Source organism: Erinaceus europaeus, chromosome 17 (assembly GCF_950295315.1).
Source record: "Erinaceus europaeus chromosome 17, mEriEur2.1, whole genome shotgun sequence".
Lineage (NCBI taxonomy): Eukaryota > Metazoa > Chordata > Mammalia > Eulipotyphla > Erinaceidae > Erinaceus > Erinaceus europaeus.
Genome location: NC_080178.1, coordinates 17,918,773 through 17,939,064, shown reverse-complemented (window position 1 = coordinate 17,939,064; position 20,292 = coordinate 17,918,773). Strand labels below are relative to the sequence as shown.

The window sequence follows — 20,292 nt, the reverse complement described above, 5'->3', positions numbered from 1 at the left end:
TTGCCTTCGTCTTCTTTGGTGAGGTCAATTGTGGTGTTTTTTAACTCAGTTAAAACATGTCTTTTTTTTTTATTATTATTTGCTTATTCCCTTTTGTTGCCCTTGTTTTATTGTTGTAGTTATTATTGTTGTCATCGTTGTTGGATAGGACAGAGAGAAATGGAGAGAGGAGGGGAAGACAGAGAGGAGGAGAGAAAGAGAGACACCTGCAGACCTGATTCACCGCCTGTGAAGCGACTCCCAGGTCACAGATGGGGAGCTGGGGGCTCGAACTGGGGTCCTTACACCGGTCCTTGCACTTTGCACCACGTGCGCTTAACCTGCTGCGCTACCACACGACTCCCTAAAACTTGTCTTTAACCAGAATAAATTTGATAAGTAAATAGAAAATAAAATTCAAATTTTCCCTTGAATAGAAATATTCCTCTTAGTATTTGGCTGCAATGTTTTAATGTGTAATGTAATCATAAGACTATGCTAGGTTTCAAGAGCTAGAAAGCTAAATATTGAGAAATGGTCATCAGGACTGAAAATATAAGTCTTCCTCTGTTCTTGCTAATTACCAGTGACAATATAAGAAGGCAATGGAGTGTGCTTTTAGTGCAAATGGAATGGAAATAGAACTGCAAAGCAACAGGAAATATTCATATCTGGTCAGCGTACCAACTTTGAGAAATGGCATTAGAATAGTAAGATTATTCCTGTTGTGGTCATTGTACTCAGGATCCTTCCAACTAGGTGACTCTGTTTTTGTCAGGATAGTATATTTTTTCCCTTGACCCTTTACACTGGTGTTGCTCCATAGAAACTGAAACTTAAGACACCTTTTGGTGGCCTAGGACAGTAGGTAAAGCCTTGGACTCAAGTGTCAGGTCCCAAGTTCAAACTCAAGCATTGCATGTACCAGAGTGATGATATGGTATTCTCTCTCCCTCTCCCCTTTCTTTCTTTATCTCTTTTAAAAACAAATAACTTGTTTGAACCCCGGCTCCCCACCTGCAGGAGAGTCGCTTCACAGGCGGTGAAGCAGGTCTGCAGGTGTCTATCTTTCTCTCCTCCTCTCTGTCTTCCCCTCCTCTCTCCATTTCTCTCTGTCCTATCCAACAATGACAACAACAATAATAACTACAACAATAAAACAACAAGGGCAACAAAAGGGAATAAATAAATTAAATAAATATTAAAAAAAACAAATAACTTTTCGCATTTATTTATTTATTTATTTATTTGATAGACAGCCAGAAATCAAGAGGGGAGGGGAGACAGAGAGGGAGAGAGCCCCACAGTACTACTTCACCACTTGTAAACTTTCACTCTACAGATGGGCACTGGGGGGGCTTGAACCTGGGTCCTTGCACATTTTAACTTGTGTATTCAACTGGGTGCACCACCACCCGGTCCCCAAATAAATTTCTTTTAAAGATCTCCTTTCCTTCTAAAACACATTAAATCTATGTCTAGAAATAGCTCATAACCAGATGATTATCTTAGCTTACTGTAGGAAATGGAATAAACTATAGAAATTTTTTTCTGTTTTATTTGTTTTCTTTCTTCCTTTTTTAAAAAAACTTTTATTGAGGGCGTTAATACTTTACAGTACAGTCACTGACATCTGAGTACAATTCTGTTATGGACCGGGATCCCACAGATCTCTTCCACCCCAGCCTCCTTCCTCCTTTCCCCGAGTCCTATGCTTTGATGTAATACACCATGCCCAATCCATGTTTCACTTTGTGTTCTCCCCCTGCCCCGTCCCTATTTATCAAGTCCCACTTATGAGTGAGATCACTTGGTATTTGTCCTATCCTTTTTGGCTTATCTCACTTAACATGATTTCTTCTAATTCCCTCCAAGATGACTCGAAGGCCATGACTGCGTTTTTAACAGCTGAATGATATTTCATCATTTGATTTCTTCTAGTGAGAGAGAAAGATGAGAGCACTGCTCAGTTTGCTTATGACGATGTGAGGGCTGGAACCTGAGACTTTGGAGCCTCAGGCATGAAAGTCTTTTTTGGCATAACCATCATACTGTCTTCCCCAACCTCCGAAAATGGTATTCTTATACCTATTACAGGACATGACCATTAAGCCAAATTTTTCATTATAAATTCATTTGAGGAGGCTAGGCAGTGGCTCACCTGGTTAAGCACACATGCTACAACACACAAGGACCTGGGTTCGAGCCCCCGGTCCCTATCTGGGGGGGAGTTTCCTGAGTGTTGGAGCAGGGTTGCAGGTGTGTTTCCCTCTCAATTTCTCTCTGTCTCTATACAATAATAAATACATAAATAAATATTTTTAAAATGAATTCATTTGAAAGATATAAGTATTAGAAAGTCTAGAAAATAGTTGCTGCTTGGGAGAATGGATCGACCTGTCAACACCCATATTCAGCGGGGAAGCAGTTACAGAAGCCAGACCTTCCACCTTCTGCAACCCACAATGACCCTGGGTCCATGCTCCCAGAGGGTTAAAGAATAGGAAAGCTATCAGGGGAGGGGATGGAATACGGAGTTCTGATGGTGGGAATTGTGTGGAGTAGTCCCCCTCTTATCCTATGGTTTTGTCAATGTTCCCTTTTTATAAATAAGAAGAGGGAGTGGGGCGGTAGCGCAGTGGGTTAAGCGCTCGTGGCGCAAAGCGCAAGGACCGGCTTAAGGATCCGGGTTTGAGCCCCTGGTTCCCCACCTGCAGGGGAGTCACTTCACAGGCAGTGAAGCAGGTCTGCAGGTGTCTTTCTCTCCCCTTCTCTATCTTCCCCTCCTCTCTCCATTTCTCTCTGTCCTATCCAACAACAACAACATCAATAACAACAACCATCATAACTACAACAATAAAACAACAAGGGCAACAAAAGGGGACAAATAAATATTAAAAAAAAAAAAGAAAAAAAGCAATTGCTGCATATACAGCAGAATTCAAACTCTATACTATTTACTTTGACAGTGTTTTATTTACAACATGTAATAGTACAGTAGTGAAGAAGCTATATTTTTCTGATTGCAGAGAAAGAAGCTTACACTCAGTATTTTGCTCTTAATCAACTGGTATGTAGTCAAGCTGGACTCTGGACCCATATTCTTGAATGACTTCAAAGCTGATCTGCCCCGCCCTTAAATCGTACTGCCTCTTTATCTCACACTCCATCTCCATTCAATTCATTGAGACATCCTACTGCTCTAGTTTATCCATTAACCATTTCTGACCCATCTCTGCTGCCACCACTCTGACCTGAGCCCCCGAGAGTTCTTACTCTTCATTTTTTTTAGTATCTCCCTTGCTGCCTCCCTACTCTCCTCCTTGTCTAGAACTCGCTCCATGGTCTGCTCCTAATCCAGGTCTTTTCATTCCCCTGCTGCAAAATTCTGCGGTGGTGTTGCATCTCTCTCCATGAATGATGATGATTCTCCCCCTTTTATTTTTAAGTTTTTCATTTTATTTGTTTTATTCATTTATTTATTTATTTATTATTTTTACCAGAGCACTGCTCAGTTCTGGCTTATGGTGGCACAGGGAATTGAACCTGGGACTCTGGAGCCTCAGGCATGAGAGTTTCTTTTGCATAACCATTATGCTATATACCCCTGACCTGAATTTTTTTTTTTTTTTTATGGCCCACCATGTGCTTTTTTTAAAGGTGCCACATATCGCTTCTCGGCCTTTTGGCTAAGATCAAGTGTAGTTTCAAAGGTGCCACATAAGCTCATGTCTCTGTTCTTTCGTTGGGCTGTTTTTTTTTTTTGTTGTTGTTGTCTTTTTTTTTTTTTTTTGATAGAGAGAAATTGAGAGTGAGAGGGAGGGGAAGATAGAGCATTTGTGAAGCTTTCCCCCTGCAGGTGGAAGGAAGCTGGGGACTTGAACCTGGGTCCTTGTGCACTGTGATGTGTGTGCTCAATCAAGTGCACCACCGCCTGGCCCTGTGGGTCTTCTTGAAGTTCCTTAAACATTCTGAGCATGCTCTCACCGCAGGACCTTTGCACTTGCTGTTCTTTTGGCCTAAAAGTCTAGCCTTAGACAATCCTCTGACTAGCTTGCTCCCATCATCTTTTGCGTTACATCAGCACATCAGAAAGACCTTGCTTGATAACGTTAGGGACAGCCTCTTCCCTCTCAACTCCAGTGTTTACTTCTGGGTGCAGCCTTGGGCATCTGTTTTTCCACTGTTCAGAGGACACTAAGCTGTACTAGCCTTCTTGTTCCAAATCAAACGTTCTGAAATTGTTTTATGAAAACCAGTGACCTAAGCTACCCTTTGGTGTGAAGGAAAAAACACTGTTGTCTGAAAGGACTTTTCTTTAAAGTTTCAGCAAGGACTGGACTGCAGCAGCTTTTTTTTATGGCTCAAATTAATTTATTTTCAGTTTGAGATTTTTAAGTTTGAAGATGAGGAGGCCTCCTGCCCACTTCTTTCTTTTAATGTTTATTTATTTATCCCCTTTTGTTGCCTTTGTTTTACTGTTGTAGTTATTATTGTTGTTGTTGAGTAGGACAGAGAGAAATTGTGAAGCAAACCCCCCTGCAGGTAGGGGGCCGGGGGCTCGAACTGGGATCCTTACGCTGGTCCTTGCGCTATGCACCACCTGTGCTTAATCCATTGCACTACTGCCCGACTCCCCTCCTGCCCACTTCTATAGCTGTCAATGTTCAAGTTCTTTCTAATTTGACAGTATTTACTTATTTTATTATTACTATGTAGATTTATTCATTTATTTATTTATGTCTTTGCTGGGCCTTCATAGTTCCTAGCTGACTTTTCAGAAAAAGACAGATAGAGAGAGAAAGCCAGCACAGCACTGAAGTCCACCCAGCACTTGCTGGCCCTAAACTGACAGAGTTTATAATTGTAAAATTTTTAACTTAAGGAATTTTTAAGGGACAGTGGCACATCTGCTTGAGCCCATGCACTACTGTGTGCAAAGACCCCAGGTTCAAGCCCTCAGTCCCCACCTACAGGGGAGAAGAAGCTTCACGCATGGTAAAACAGAGCTTCAGGTCTTTCTCCCTCTCTCCTTGCCTCCGCCCCCTCTCTCTTTTTCTCCCTCCCTCTTCCCCCCATTCTCTTTCTGTCTCTGCTTACCCTCTCCATTTCTAACTCTAGTCTAAATAAATAAAATGTTTTTTAAAAAGAAAGAAACTTAAAACTTTGTTCTGTCCAAAATGCTTCCTGTAAAAGCACAACTTATTTTCTTGACCTGTTCGGTATGTTTCCTTAAGTAACTAGGAAATCAGATTGGCAATTGTGTGTCGGGGGTATGTTTTGACTGTTTCTTTTGTGCCTGTATAATATTTTAGAATACAAGGCATCGCTTTACTTTTACAGGACTTGAAATACTCCTTTCTTATGTCTAGGCAAAGAGCTACACCTATTATATTGCCTGCACTTGGCTAGATGATCGTTTTTTAAACATCAGAATATCTCAAACTATCAATCGGAATTTTTTTATGTTACACTGTCAACATCCTGGCATAATTCATTTTCTTGACTGCTGCAGTGGTGTTGGCTAGGGAGAAACCGGTACAGCCCTTCAGTGCTGTTTATGTGAGTTCTCTGTTGCTTATTCATTTAGTAGATCTTTGTACCCTCATTGTGAGCTAGGTCCTATTCTCGGCATTGGCATTATCATGGTGTTAAAATCATGTCTTCCTATGATGAGCTTCAATTTTAGAAGTCTAACTGCTCGGTTATTGGATTTAGTCTCTTCCTTCCTCTCTTTCCCTTTCATTCTTTCTCTTTTAAAATATATTTAATTATTGAATAGAGACAGAAAAATTGAGAAGGGAAGGAGAGATAGAGAGGGAGAGAGAGAGACAAAGAGACAACTACAACCCAGCTTCACCACTTGTGAAACTTCCTCCCTGCAGGTGGGGTCCAGGGGCTTGAACCCAGGTCCTTGTGCACTGTAGTGTGTGCACTTAACCAGGCGCGCCACCACCTGGCCCCTCGCTCTTTCCATTTTGACATATTCATTGATGTGAGTGGATAGAGAGAGAATATCACTCTGGGGATTGAACTCAGACCTCATATACCATAGCCACTACGTCACCTACTGTTGATATTTAGCCATCCTCCTACCACAGCTTCAAACATTTTCAATGTCAGTTCACATGAACTCCAAATGTTCTTCCTCTGTCTGCTTACCTGGCAAACGGTTCTGCTTCGTTTAGATTTATTTCATCACTTAGTCCTTTCTAGCCTGTTAACCACACTGATTTCAAACCATTGGGAAAAGGAATCGACCCTTTCTAGATGAGAACTTGCATTTCTTCATTATGAAATATTCCTTTAATGGAATTCGTGAGTTTGCATCCCTTTTCCCACCTGCAGAGCGAGGAGGTTTTTTTAGATGATCTAGATGGTTTAGCTGAATGTTGCGTTAACTCGTGGCACCACCAAGTGGTTCAGCATGGCAGTGCAACTTGGTTCTTCTACTGGATCAAAATAGTCCAATTTATGCCATTCTTTCTCTCTCTCTATCCTCCTCCTCCCTTCGTGTGTGTGCTCTTTCGTGTACATAAATGTGTTGAGTAGAAGGATTATAATACAACTAGGTAATTGGGAAATATAATTATCAGTTCATCCTAATCTTGAAAAGTTCAAAACTTTATAGTTTTCCTTAGAAGGCTTACATCTACATGTAGAAATTTTATTTATTTCTTTACTTTATAACCAGAAAACCCTTGTGTGCACTAGGCTATGAGTCTACTCCCTGGGTGGTTTGCTTGTGTTCGCTCATGACTGGGGACTTGGTGTAATGTGTATATTTATCCTTTTTTGCTTTGATATTCAGCTTTGCAGCTGAACAAACTTGTCTTTCCTTACCCACTGTTATAGCCTTTTTGAACTCTGTTTCACACTGTGTGTTAGTCTGAGGTCATCTTTTGGTTTGATGCTATATCCATGCAGCAAGAAAAAAAAATTATTTCTGTATTTTTTAATGAGACAAAGGCAGGGAGCACCGGAGCATCACTCTGGCATGTGCTGTGCCCAGGCTTAAGCCTCAAGATCCCATACGTAAATTTCCAATGTACGAGCTCTACTGCGCCATCTCCTGGACCACTGCAGAATGACTTTAAAATTAACAGACTAGGCTTTTAGATAAGCAGATGCTTATTAAGTGAAGGTTAAGTGTATGCTGATATTTCCAATGAAATTCTCAAAAACTAAAAGTCAACAAGTTGAAGGTGGTATTGGTATTGAATTATTTTGAGGAAGTTGGCTTATTTAGTGGTGGATTTGTGACTTGCCGAGAGCTAGCCCCAGAAGTTTATTCAGCGTTCCTTCAGGAAAGGGGGAGTCGGCGAGATGAATGAAGTGAGAGACACGTCAGCTGCTTCAAGTGCAGGAGAGAGGCACCTCTGGCCTCTGTCTGCAGAGGTTTATTATTTAAATACTTTTCGCTTGGATACAGTTGACGTCATGTAAGACTATTTTTATTAATAATAAAAATAGCTCCAGACATTATTATCATTATAGACATTATTATCATTATAGGCACGTTCTCCTTGAAAGTTTCTTTGGTCTTTTTTTTTAAAAAAAAAATTATTTTATTTATTCCCTTTTGTTGCCCTTGTTGTTTTATTGTTGTAGTTACTATTGTTGCCATCGCTGTTGGATAGGACAGAGAGAAATGGAGAGAGGAGGGGGAGACAGAGAGGGGGAGAGAAAGATAGACACCTGCAGACCTGCTTCACCGCTTGTGAAGCGACTCCCCTGCAGGTGGGGAGCCAGGGCTCGAACTGGGATCCTTAAGTGAATCCTTGCGCTTTGCGTCACATGCGGTTAACCCGCTGCGCTACAGCCCAACTCCCAGTTTCTTTGGTCTTGAGACAGCCTGCCCTCCCCTAGGTTTTTGACCATCTGTGTGGCATTGGTGTGGCCAAAATAACTTCAAACATTATTCCCTGTGTTTCGGCTGTCTGAGTCGGTTAGCATATTTTTTCTGGAGCTCAGTCTAAAAGCTTTTCTTCTTAACCCATTCTTGGATAGGTCTAACAAAGTAACATTTTTAGCAAACTACCTACCTAAAGAAATCTTCTGCTGTAAAGTAAGCACACACCATGAGGACTCTCTTTTAGCTAATCTTTGAATATATGAGAATTCACTAAGGTTTGCCTGTATGAAAGTTTATTAACTTTTGCTCATTAACCCTTAATAGCTATTTAACTACACAACTTCTGTATTCATCATAGATGCCTGTGAGTGAGGCAGGGGCTCTGTGGGTGAGGGTAAGCATTAGGGTCTCTATATAATTAGTTGAAGACCACAGTCTGTCACTCATACTATAAGCCACCCATAATTCTGGCTTTTGGTCTGGGTTCAGCTAATTGAGAAGTTGTATTGGTGACAAATAGCTCTTTTTCTGAAAGCCTTTCAATGGGTACAGCATCTTCTGCTCGTAGGCCATTTTGAGTCTTGTCACACTCACTGTCATAATTGTTGTCGCTATGTACTTCCCCTGGGGGGGTCTCTCTTTCATAGTCCCCAGGTATATTTGTGCATACCCAATATAGCTGATAAGTCTTTAAATTATCAATGTAAGACAATATAGCTTCAGTTTAGTCTAAGGACTCCCTGCTTTGCAGTTAGCCCTAGGTCTGACTTGCCTCTGCCATTTTTATTGTTCTCAGGTAATAGTTGTGTATTTTCAATATGCCAATAAGTCTTTAAATTGTCAATGTAAGGAAAAATATTTAGTCCAGGACTTTCCACTTTGCAGTCAGTCCCAACCTGCTAGAGACTGTGCCATCCAGCAGGCCTGTGGAGTCAAAGTTCTTAACAGGTAGGCAGAGATTCTGCTTATCTGCTAAAGAAGGTAGATTGTATTCTTTGATTCATACATCAGAATGGGAAAAATACAAAGTGGGAAAAACCCAAAGAAAAATGGGAAGACTCCTTCCAGTTGTCAGCATAAAGGAAATCCAGTCTCTAATGAATGTCAGTTTTATTTCTCCCTCTGTTATTACATGACCACCATGTATTGGGACAGATCCACTTCTTACATATCACTATAATTGGTACTCTTTCCTTGCACATGTGTGAGATGGGTGGAATCCACTTAATTTCTGGTGATCAAGCACGTACAAGTAATTGCAAGCTGGAGAAAGAACTTCTTGTATCATGACTCAGCGCTCATTGTAGTGGGGCTTCCTCATCTTCTGTTTTGTATCATATCCAAAATGTAGTAATCCTTAATAATAAAGCCTCTAAAACTAGGTAAGGGGCCTCAGAGGTAGCATAATAGTTATGCAAAGGAACATTCATGCCAGAGGCTCCAAGGTCCTACGTTCAATTATTGGTACCGCCATAAGCCAGAGCCAAGCAAAATGTCTTTCCTAAAACCTGTTAAGTCTACTAACAGTATTCAGATTTGTTTTTCTGCACCAGTCCTTTCAAGTGTCTCCTAGTTACGCAAGCTATTTCCATACAGACATACATCAAAGAATTCAATAACATAGTTTATAGAACTCAAAAGCAGAAGAGAAGAAACTAGAGGGAAATGGTGGCAGGTGGTGGTGTATCCCGTTTAGTGCTGACATTACCCTGCATAGGGACTTAGTTTCAAGCCCCTGGTCCCCACCTGCAGGGGGGAAGCTTCACAGCTGGTGAAGCAGTATTACAGGTGTCTCTTTCCTTCTCCAATTCAACCCCCTTCAACTCTCCCAATTTCTCTCTGTCTTATCAAATTTAAATAAGCAAATAAGTAAATCAATAAATAAAAGAAATTGGGGATGAAAAGTGGCAGTATATGGCTGAGAAGGGGAAATGTTTATCTTAGAATGAATAAACCTGATGGAAGAAGCTTACTTAAAAATGAATTATTTTAAAAATTAGTGTTCATCTCTTTAGGAGGATAAGATGTTTAAAATCTCCTGCTTAGTGGGTTCCCTAACAATGCTCAGTGTAGTCAGAATAAAAAGAGTATACCACCCCAAATCTCTAGATTTGTTTAATATATTTTTAAAGATAGAAAAAACAGTATTTATGCTTATTTTATTGCTTGTTGCGTTCTCTTTTATTGTTAGGTTGATTGCAAATTGTTTACTGCTGTCATGTGTTATGTCAAGCAGACTTTAGATACTTGCTTTTCTTCTTTCTGAAGATGCAAAATTTGGGGCCGGCTGGTGGCACTTCTGATAAAGTGCATGCACATAGCACCACGATTAAGGAACCAGGTTCGAGCCCCCTGAACCCCACCTGCAGAGGAGATGCTTCCCAAGCAATGAAACAGATCTGCAAGTCTTTCTCTCTCTCTCTCTCTCTGTCTCTGTCTCTGTCTCTCTGTCTTCCTTTCCCCTCTCAATTTCTCTCTGTCTTATCGAATAAAAACTGGAGAGACAAACAGGAAAGAATAGCCACCGGAAGCTACACCAACAAGCCCCAGAGATAGCATCTTTTAGTAAACATGCAAACTTTGGATTTCATGAGCATGTTTCTTTAGCAAGAACAATTATTCATCCCTGCAAATCATGAATTTGAAACCTTTCTAATGAATAGTATGTTTTCTTGTCTTTCTAGAGTGTCGTGCCATACTTTGTAGCTACAAAACTGGCAAAAATCCGAAGGCCAACTTTGGATAAGCCCTCCTCACAGACATTTGTGAAAGCTGCAATTAAAACAGTGGGCCTGCAATCCCGCACCAATGGATACCCGATCCATTCTCTTATGGTATGTAGATGAGTAGTTTAGTTTTAAGTTTTCATTGAACCACAAAACAGTATGTGATCTGCTAGCCTGGGTACATTGCCTAGACTAACTAGTGAGAACATCTGTTTTGTACCTAAATAGTTTTAAATCCACATGTAAAGACTATGAATAAGGGGGATGCCGGTGAGGTGCCCAGTTGAGTGCGTATGTTACAATGCACAAGGACCTGGGTTCAAGCACCCCGGCCTCCACCTGCAGGGGGAAAGCTTCACAAGTGGTGAAGCAGTGCTGCAGGTGTCTCTTTATCTCCCCCTTCCCTCTTGATTTCTCTCTGTCTCTAGTCAATAAATAATAAATAAATAGAAAATTTTAACAGACCCTAAATAAAGAATTACTATGTTGTTGTAAAACACTATAATAAGATCTAAGACCTTATACTTCACTCTAGTTGAAATTGTAGTCTGTCATTATGTTACCTCTTCATTTCTTTCCCTAGGGTGCGCTCCAATCACTCCTGCCTTCTTGGATCAGTTTTAAAATGATCATGAATATGAACAAAGCCACAAAAGCTCACTACCTGAAGAAAAACAAGAAGAACTAGAGATTGTTAGCAAACAAAAGAACAGCCCGTTGCTCTTTTAACACTGAAATTGTTGAGCTTAGTTAATTCACTGATGAGAGGATACACTGCAATTTTCATTGTTCGGTATCAGGTTTTCTATAAAGATATACCAATTTGCACATTTCCATGTAACAGTTCTTTCACAAAGGTATCTAGTGACATAAAAATGATTTACAAAATATCAAGCTATTTCTCTCACATCAAGCTACTAAAATTTCCTTTTCCCTAGCGCATATTTCTTCTCAGTTGAAATATATCCGAATGCTAAAAGCTGTGTAGTATGGCTTATAAACATAAATCGACCAGATGCCCATTGAGACAAGCAGTTACTTAGGATTCCACTAAAATCCTGACCCAGAAAAGTGGCCCAGTCTTTCCTGTCACTGCATCAATACAGCTCACATGTTATTTCGATAACAGTAGTGGTATTGGAGAAGTAGCGTTATGCTTTTTCTATCACTTCCCTGCAGGTATTGATAAATAAATTTGAATAAAAACAATGTGTTGTTGAAAAATACTGCTTGAGTGCCTGAAACAGTCATTTACACTGACATAGAAGACGTACTGTTATCATGCTAAATAACTTCCTTGGGAAATCACTGAGAACTAATTCAGTACTGTGGAATGTGCCATGCAGAAGGTAGAGCTTTATTTAGACTATGGCTCCCAGCTTCTGGATCTTATGTGCCACTAAATTCGCAAAAGAACATTTTTATTGGGATAAGTTCTTAATTTCTGGCTTTTTAAATTTGCTAGCTAAGGATATATGAACATAAAAGCTCAAAATATAATCTGCTATTATTGTCCTTACATAACTTATTTTAGCACCCTCCAAAATGGGAAAATATAATAATAGTGAATAAACAGTCAACTGAATACATTTAACTTTATGAAGACACAGTGCCCTTTTTCTCTGATTTTGTCAAAGGAATGGTGAAAATCACAATGACCCAGGCACAATTTTGTCGTGGTGTTGGTTTTAAGGGCAGTGAGACAGGATATTGGTGTTTTTTTGTTTTTTTTTTTAATCCCATTCAGGCAGGTATCTATCTTTCTCTCCCTTTCTTTGTCTTTACCTCCTCTCTCGATTTTTCTGTCCTGTCCAACAATAGCGACAGCAACAGCTATAACAACAAAATGGGGGGGGGTTAATTATATTCTGGCTAAGAAGTCCCTCAGCAATCTCAGATGTCTGGGCTTTGGCTTTGACCACTTAACTTTGGTGAGTATCCTTGTAATTAACATTCAAGACTTCATTAACATAAAAAGGTATATTTCCAGTTACCTTTAAAAAGAGTATACTGAAAGAAAAATGTTGAAAATAGCATACATTTTATTTATTTGTTTATTTTACTTTTTTTTTTAATAATTTTTTCCCTTCAACCTGGGCTTTGTTTTTTATTTATTTTTTTTTATATTTATTTATTTTCCCTTTTGTTGCCCTTGTTTTTTATTGTTGTTGTAGTTATTATTGTTGTTGTTACTGATGTCGTCGTTGTTGGCTAGGACAGAGAGAAATGGAGCGAAGAGGGGAAGACAGAGAGGGTGAGAGAAAGATAGACACCTGCAGACCTGCTTCATCGCCTGTGAAGCGACTCCCCTGCAGGTGGGGAGCCGGGGGCTTGAACCGGAATCCTTAGGCCCGTCCTTGCGCTTTGCGCCACGTGCGCTTAACACGCTGCGCTACCGCCCGACTCCCAATAGCATATATTTTAAACTTATCATTACATTGACTTGGTTTTTATAGTCTGCCTAAGTCTACTAAAGTTTGAACTTCAAAAGAGTAGAAAACACGCAAGGACGGGCATAAAGATCCCGGTTCGAGTCCCCGGCTTCCCACCTGCAGGGAAGTTGCTTTACAGGCGGTGAAGCAGGTCTGCAGATGTCTTATTCTCCTCCTCTCTGCCTTCGCCTCCTCTCTCCATTTCTCTCTGTCCTCTCCAACAATGACATCAATAACAACAACAATAATAACTACAACAAGGGCAACAAAAGGGAATAAATAAATAGTTTAAAAAATCTTTGGGGAAAAACAAGAGTAAAAAACAGACTTGACAAATATGTACAGAATCAGCTCACCTCACAACATAGAAACTCAGATTTTAACATGTTCTTTCATTGTCCTTTTAGTGAAATCTCATGGTGGGAACATAAGAGGAATTGTCCACACACTTAATGAGGTGTTTCACTGTGATGCTAGTTCCACAGTCACTGTGAGTAAATTCATGCTACAGGCTACATCACTGACCCATATTTTCTCAAATATTTTCCTGCCCTAAAGATCCTTGAGTGCTCACCTGATATTTATTGCATTGCTGTAACAGTAAAACTGAGTGAACTTCAGCGTCAGTAATACAAGGTTTCAATGTGAGGGGCCCGGGTTGGGTAGTGCACATAGTTGAACACACATGTTAAAATGCACAGGGACCATCTGCAGGGGGAAAGCTCTGTGAGCAGTGAAACAGTGCTGCAAATGTCTCTCTCCCTTCACTCTATAAATTTCTGGCTGTTTCTATCCAATAAATAAAGATAACAAAAAAAAGTTAGGATAATAATAAAGTTTCAGTATGGCAGAGAGCTTTTTATGATAATAACATGAGAATGAAATGAACTTAAGTAGATCTATTGACACCAAAAAAATCACCTGAGATTTAGGTCGGTGATCCTGGGTTCTGCAAATTATTAAAGCTTTTAACTTAGTTTGTTGGGTAACTTTTTTTTTTTTATTGCCAGGAGGACCCTAGCTGGGGCTGAGTGCCAGCTGAGGGCCATCCATCCCCCACCCTACCCCCTGCATTCTTTTTCTTGTTGATAAGACAGAGAAATTGTGAGAGGAGGGGAAGAGAGAGAATGAATGACAAAGACAGACACATGCAGCATTGCTTCACTGCTTACCTTTGTAGGTGCAGTCTAGGGGCTTGAACCCAGGTCTCTGGACATGGTAATATGTACACTCTATGGAGTGTGCCATCACCAAGCCCCAGGAAACAATTTTTTTAAATGTAAGGACTTACTACTTTGTGACAGTCTCTAATATTTTTATATTAACACTAATGACACCCTTCTCATAGTACAAAACATTATGTGGACAGTATCTTACTCTCCCTGAGAATATAATTTATTCTATATGAAGACTTCTAGAAGTAGACCTTTGAGGGGCCTGGAGGTGGCACACCCGGTGAAGCATACAAGTTACAATGCACAAAGTCTTGGGTTCGAGCCCCCGCTCCCCACCTGCAGTGGGGACACATAACGAGCAGTGAAACAGGTCTGTAGGTGTCTGTCTCCCTCTCTATCTTCCCCACTTCTCTAAATTTCTATCTGTCCTAGCAAATAAAATTGAAAAAACGGCCACATGAGCAGAGATCTGCAGTATAGGCACAGAGCCCCAGTGATAAACACTGTGTCAAAAAGGAAGAAAACAGTGGGGGAACAAAGAAAGAAGTGGAACATTAAAAACCAAGAAACAAAAAAGTGGAATATTGTGTTTCACAGGATCACAAACTTAACTAGATGAAATTTTTTTTGGGGGGTCATTGCTAGGATTTCACCACTCTGGGTCAACTTTTTCAGATAAACAGAGAGACGGAGAGATACAACAGCACCACAGCTTCCTTCAGCACCATTATACTCCAATATGATACATTGGGATTGTACCCTGTTCACACACACAGCAAAGCAAGCACCCTGCCAGCCTTAGGTGGAAAAGCGTTAATGTGATCAATGGCCTATTATAACTTTGTCTGTTTTTCCTTTATGTGTGCTATTGAAAAGTATGCATGGGGGGCAGGCGGTGGTACACCCAGTTGAGTGCACATGTATTATGTGCAAGGACCTGGTTTCAAATCCCTGGTCCTAATAAGTGAACAAATAAAAAAATTTTTAAATGTACAAGAAAAAAAAAAGCTCAAGAAAGAAAAGAAAGTAAGGAAAAGCTACAGGAAGCAAAGCAGACAAAAATTGTTGCCCTGTGAACTGTTTTCAAATGGGTTCACATATGAGAGGAGACCCAAGGAAGGAGGCAGGTAACAAAGGAAACAGGAATGTGGTGGAAGTGCTTTGTGCTGTGGAGAAGCAAAGAGGATGGGAGATCACTATAGCAGTGTGGGGATGGCAGGCGTGAGATTTTAAATGGTGTCCTCACAATAAGCTTTAATGAAAGGTGGCATTTGAACAGTTTTGAGCCTAGAAAATGGCATTTCAGAGAGATCAGCCTGTGCAAATAGCTCAAAAAGAATACTCTTGTTATGTTCTAGAAATAGTGGGGAGTACATACATAAGAACAGTGTATACTGTTGAAATTACTAAATTCCAGAGCTCTTGCTTTTGTTTAGTAATGACTTTCTATGCATAGCGCCAGGTGGTGGTGTACCTGGTTAAGTACACATTTTTTTTTTTTCCTCCTCCAGGGTTATTGCTGGGTTCGGTGCCTGCACCATGAATCCACTGGTCCTGGAGGCCATTTTTTTTCCCCCTTTTCTTGCCCTTGTTGTAGCTTCGTTGTGGTTATTATTATTATTGCCCTTGTTGACGCAATTCGTTGTTGGATAGGACAGAGAGAAATGGAGAGAGGAGGGGAAGACAGAGAAGGGGAGAGAAAGATAGACACCTGCAGACCTGCTTCACCGCCTGTGAAGCGACTCCCCTGCAGGTGGGGAGCCGGGGGCTCGAACCGGGATCCTTACGCCCGTCCCTGCGTTTTGTGCCACATGCGCTTAACCCACTGCGCCACCACCCGACCCCCAAGTACACATTTTTTATGCCCAAGGATCAGGGATCAAGCCCGGGCCCCCACCTGCAGGGGGAAACCTTCATAAGCAGGGATACAGTGATGCAGGCATCTCTCCATCTTTCCTTCTTTATCTCCCTTCCTTCCTGGTTTCTCTCTGTTCTATCAAAATAAATGTCACCTATGCATGCTTGGTTATGCTTTCTCTATATCCACTACTGAATTCAGTTGGTTGATATTTTAGAAAATGATGTATTTAGGAATTGATTTGCAATCTTTTTTATACTTATCTGCCTTTGATTTCAAATTATAATAATTTTATTGAATGAGCTGGAGAGGGTTGCCTATCTTACTGTTCTCTGGAAGAATTTGGAACTACTTTAAATAATCTTTTTCCTTCCAATTTTGTAAGACCATCTGGTCCTAGTATTTGTGGGAGATGGTTTTATTGGGCTGTAGGAAAAGTCATGATGTATTTTTGTTTCTCTGTGTGAAAATGCATCCTTTACTTTCCTGACAACTCTGTAACTATTAATCATGTTGCTTAAATGGTAATAAGACCAGTCAGGGTTTCTAGTTTTTCTTCTGTCAATTTTACAGAGATGTTTTCTAAGTCTTTCTCATCCCCCCAATTAACATCAGGGATTTTTTTTTTTTTACTTTGTAAATCTCTCTAATGTATGTTTTCAATACTTCCTTTCCAGATAGGTATTTTGTCACTTTGTTTCTCCTGACCATTGTCTTCTGTTACATCCCACAAGTTATGTGCATGTGTACACAGACGTGTATATACACATAGTTATTCTTTTTCAATGTTGTTACTTTTAAAATGACATTCTGACTTCTTTGATCTGGGAATTATGTAAGAAATAAACATTTAAGGCACAAATTAAGTTCTTATAAATGTATTTTCTCTCAAACTCTTGCACTGACACCGGGAATAAATGACACAGCTTCATATAATGTGCATTCTGATATGAATGGGAGTTGCAGCACCTGTTACCTTCCTGCCAAAAATATATTTCATAACTCAAACTGAATCAAGAAATATCAGAAAAACTCAGAATGAGAGATGTGTATGAAATAGCCAGCTTACAAATGTCCAAATTCTCAAATTAAGACCAAAGAAATATGACAATTAAAAGTAACATACTCTTAGATTGGTTTAGAATTTTTTAAGAAATTTGTTTTGATGTAAAGACTTTTTCTTGAGACAAATAGCTTTGCATAAGATCTATAGGTTAGAAGATTGTATTTTATCAGTGTTTATTACTGAGTGTGATCATTATACTGTGGTTACTTGAGCAAAATCCACACAACTCTAGGAACTTAATAACTCTAGAAAGGGATATAGTAAATTTTCTAGAAAAATGTCATAAGAACAACTTACAACTTAGTGTGTACTAGATTGTATTGCTATCTAATAACTGTATTTACTGTAAACCATTAATCCCCCTAAAAATTATATTGCTGTCAAACTTTTGCTTTTTAAAAAAAATTTCTTTTATCTTTCTTTTTCTTTTCTTCCTTCCTTCTTTTTTTTTTTTTTTTGTCTCCAGGGCTATTGCTGGGGCTCAGTACCTGCACTACAAATCCACTGCTCCTGGAGGTCTTTTTCCCCCTTTTTGTTGCCCTTGTTGTTTATTGTTATTATTATTGTTGTTGTTATTGCTGTCATTGTTGCTGGATAGGACAGAGATTAATGGAGAGAGGAGGGGAAGACAAGAGAGGGAGAGAGAATGATAGACCTGCTTCACCATCTGTGAAACTACCCTCCTGCAGGTGGGGAGCCCTGGGCTTGAACCGGGATCCCTATGCCAGTCCTTGCACTCTTTGCCATGTGCCCATACCCACTGCACTGCGGCCCAACCATCCAAACTTTTACTTTTAAGACCATTGAAGGAAAGCAGCTTTTAAAAAGACCAGAAAATGGATCCGTACATCATTTTGGGAACAGCCCCCTCTCTCCTGATCTAGCTTTCATGTTACCGTTTGCAGAGAAGTGGTGGAATTTCATTGTTCGGTACTCAGTTGTATCATTTGCCAAAAGGGACTAATAGCTAAACTAACTATATCGATCATTTCATTCCAAAATATAAGTAACTGGATCTTTGGAATCCAAGAAGCGCTCAAGAAATGTCAGTATTCTTATTTACTATTAGAGTAATATCAATACCCAGAAGCATTTCTTACTTTTTAAAAGTAGTTATCAAATATAATAAATAATGTAAGCTGGCCGAAATCTCCCTCCTTTTAAAACCCTGACATTCAAAATCTTGTTTACTATCCGATCTTTGATAATGACTACAAACTTAATGACTTCTCCTGTCCTTGGGCTTGTTTGTTTCCTCTCCCCTATTTCACACCCAAGTATCCAGGGTTATCGCTGGGGCTCAATGCCTGTACTGCGAATCCACTGCTCTGGAGACCATTTTTCCCATTTTGTTGCCCTTGTTGTAGTTATTATTGTTGTTGCTATTGATGTCATTGCTGTTGGATAGGACAGAGAGAAATCGGGAGAGGGAGGGAAGACAGAGAGATAGAGAGAAAAACACCTGCTGATCTACTTCACCGCCTGTAAAGCGACCCCCAGCCCCCGCGCCCGCAGCAGGTGGGGAGCCCGGGGCTCTAATAAATCCTTGTGCGGGTCCTTGTGCTTTGCGCCATGTGCGCTTAACCAGCTGCGCTACCGCCTGACTCCCAGTTACACTCTTTATAAGCACTGTTCCTCACATAATTTACACTGGTTCACAAGAAGATTTTATCTCTGGCAGCATCAACAGTCACTGGGCACTGAACAGGAGGAGTTTGTGTCTGGAGTCTGGGGGCGCTTGTTCTCTTCCTCAACGTGGTGTAAAATTGGCGGAGACTTGAAAGCCTCTGTGCAAACATGCTACAGAGTTGGCAGGTTCCTGTCCCACGCTGCTCCTCCTTCAAGCTGGGAGCTACTGAGTCTTTGGCAATGAGGCATGGGCTGGAAGTTTCTCCACATAGTACTTACTGAGAGCTATTAGCATGATGTGCCATTATTTTCCCTGGATTGGAGTTTCTCAGGCGTTCAACAATAGGCACTTGGCAAGCAGCACACAATGGGATGAAAAGGATGTTTGGCGAGAATCTCATGTGCAAATCAACAACTGAAAATAGGCTGCAGTGTGTCACTTGTCCAGAGTCATTTCTAAGAATCACTGGCATCTAAAGTAAGTTAACAGTTTCACTGCCCGTCCATCCAGTAAAAGAATTAACGTGGGGCCAGGTGGTGGTGCACCTGGTTGAGCACACATGCTCACGGATCTAGGTTGGAGCCTCCAGTGCCCACCTGCAGTGGTGCGAGTGGTGAAGCTGTGCTGTAGGTAAGTGTCTCTCTGTCTCTTTCCCTTTCTGTCTTCTCCTTCCTCCTGACTTCTGGCTGTCTCTATCCAATAAATAAATAAGTAAATAAATCCTAAAAAATCATTATAAAAAATATGTAAATATTTTTATTTATATATTTTCCCTTTTGTTGCCCTTGTTTTTTTTTTATTGTTGTAGTTATTATCGTTGTTGTTATGGATGTGGTCATTGTTAGATAGGACAGAGAAAGATGGAGAGAGGAGGGGAAGGCAGGGAAGGGGAAAGAAAGATAGATACCTGCAGACCTGCTTCACTGCCTGTGAAGCAACTCCCCTGCAGGTGGGGAGCCGGGGGCTCGAATCAGGATCCTTATGCTGGTCCTTGCGCTTTGTGCCACATGTGCTTAACCTGCTGACTCCCGTAAATATTTTTTAAAATGAATTATGATAGAAACAGAGAGGTGACTTCCAGCTATATGTTAAGAAAAGCTGATTAAAATTCCAAATGATCTCACTCATCGGCAGAACTTAAGAAAAAGGTCAAACAAGAGGTGAAGCTTGGGCTGGGTGTGGTGTAGCACACCAAAGCAAAGGACTGGGGAAGGAGGGACAGGAATGGGGAATGGTTTTCGGGTCCAGGTGTTTGTTTGGGAGGTGGGGTCCCTAGGCTGGGGGAATGTTTCCCAAACCCCTATCGAGGTGAGAGGAGATATTGTGCTTATGCTCCAGAAACTGCAGTGTAAACCATTAAGCCTCCAATTAAAGAGAAAAGAGATGGCGGGAGGAGTGAGGGTGGGAGGTGCTGGGCAGTGGCACCCCTGGTTGGGCACACATCATAATGTGCAAGGACCTGGGTTCAAGCGTCCAGTTCCCACCTGCAGGGGGAAAGCTTTGGAAGCAGTGATGCAGTGTTGCGGGTGTCTCTCTGTCTTCCAAGCTAGTTCCATTGCCAAGAAAAGCGA

At 40.7% G+C, this 20,292-nt stretch overlaps 1 protein-coding gene across 2 annotated transcripts in view; it reads left to right on the top strand.

Annotated features, from left to right (window-relative positions):
- HSD17B12 (hydroxysteroid 17-beta dehydrogenase 12) overlaps positions 1-11,786 on the top strand; it is a 168,229-nt gene extending 156,443 nt beyond the window's left edge. For both annotated transcript variants that reach the window (XM_060176569.1, XM_007531506.3), the window contains 2 exons: positions 10,519-10,668; positions 11,144-11,786. In XM_060176569.1, the coding sequence (XP_060032552.1) occupies positions 10,519-10,668; positions 11,144-11,248 (255 nt within the window). In that variant the 3' untranslated portion in view covers positions 11,249-11,786. The remainder of the gene's footprint in view (positions 1-10,518; positions 10,669-11,143) is intronic.
- Positions 11,787-20,292: the final 8,506 nt, after the last annotated feature.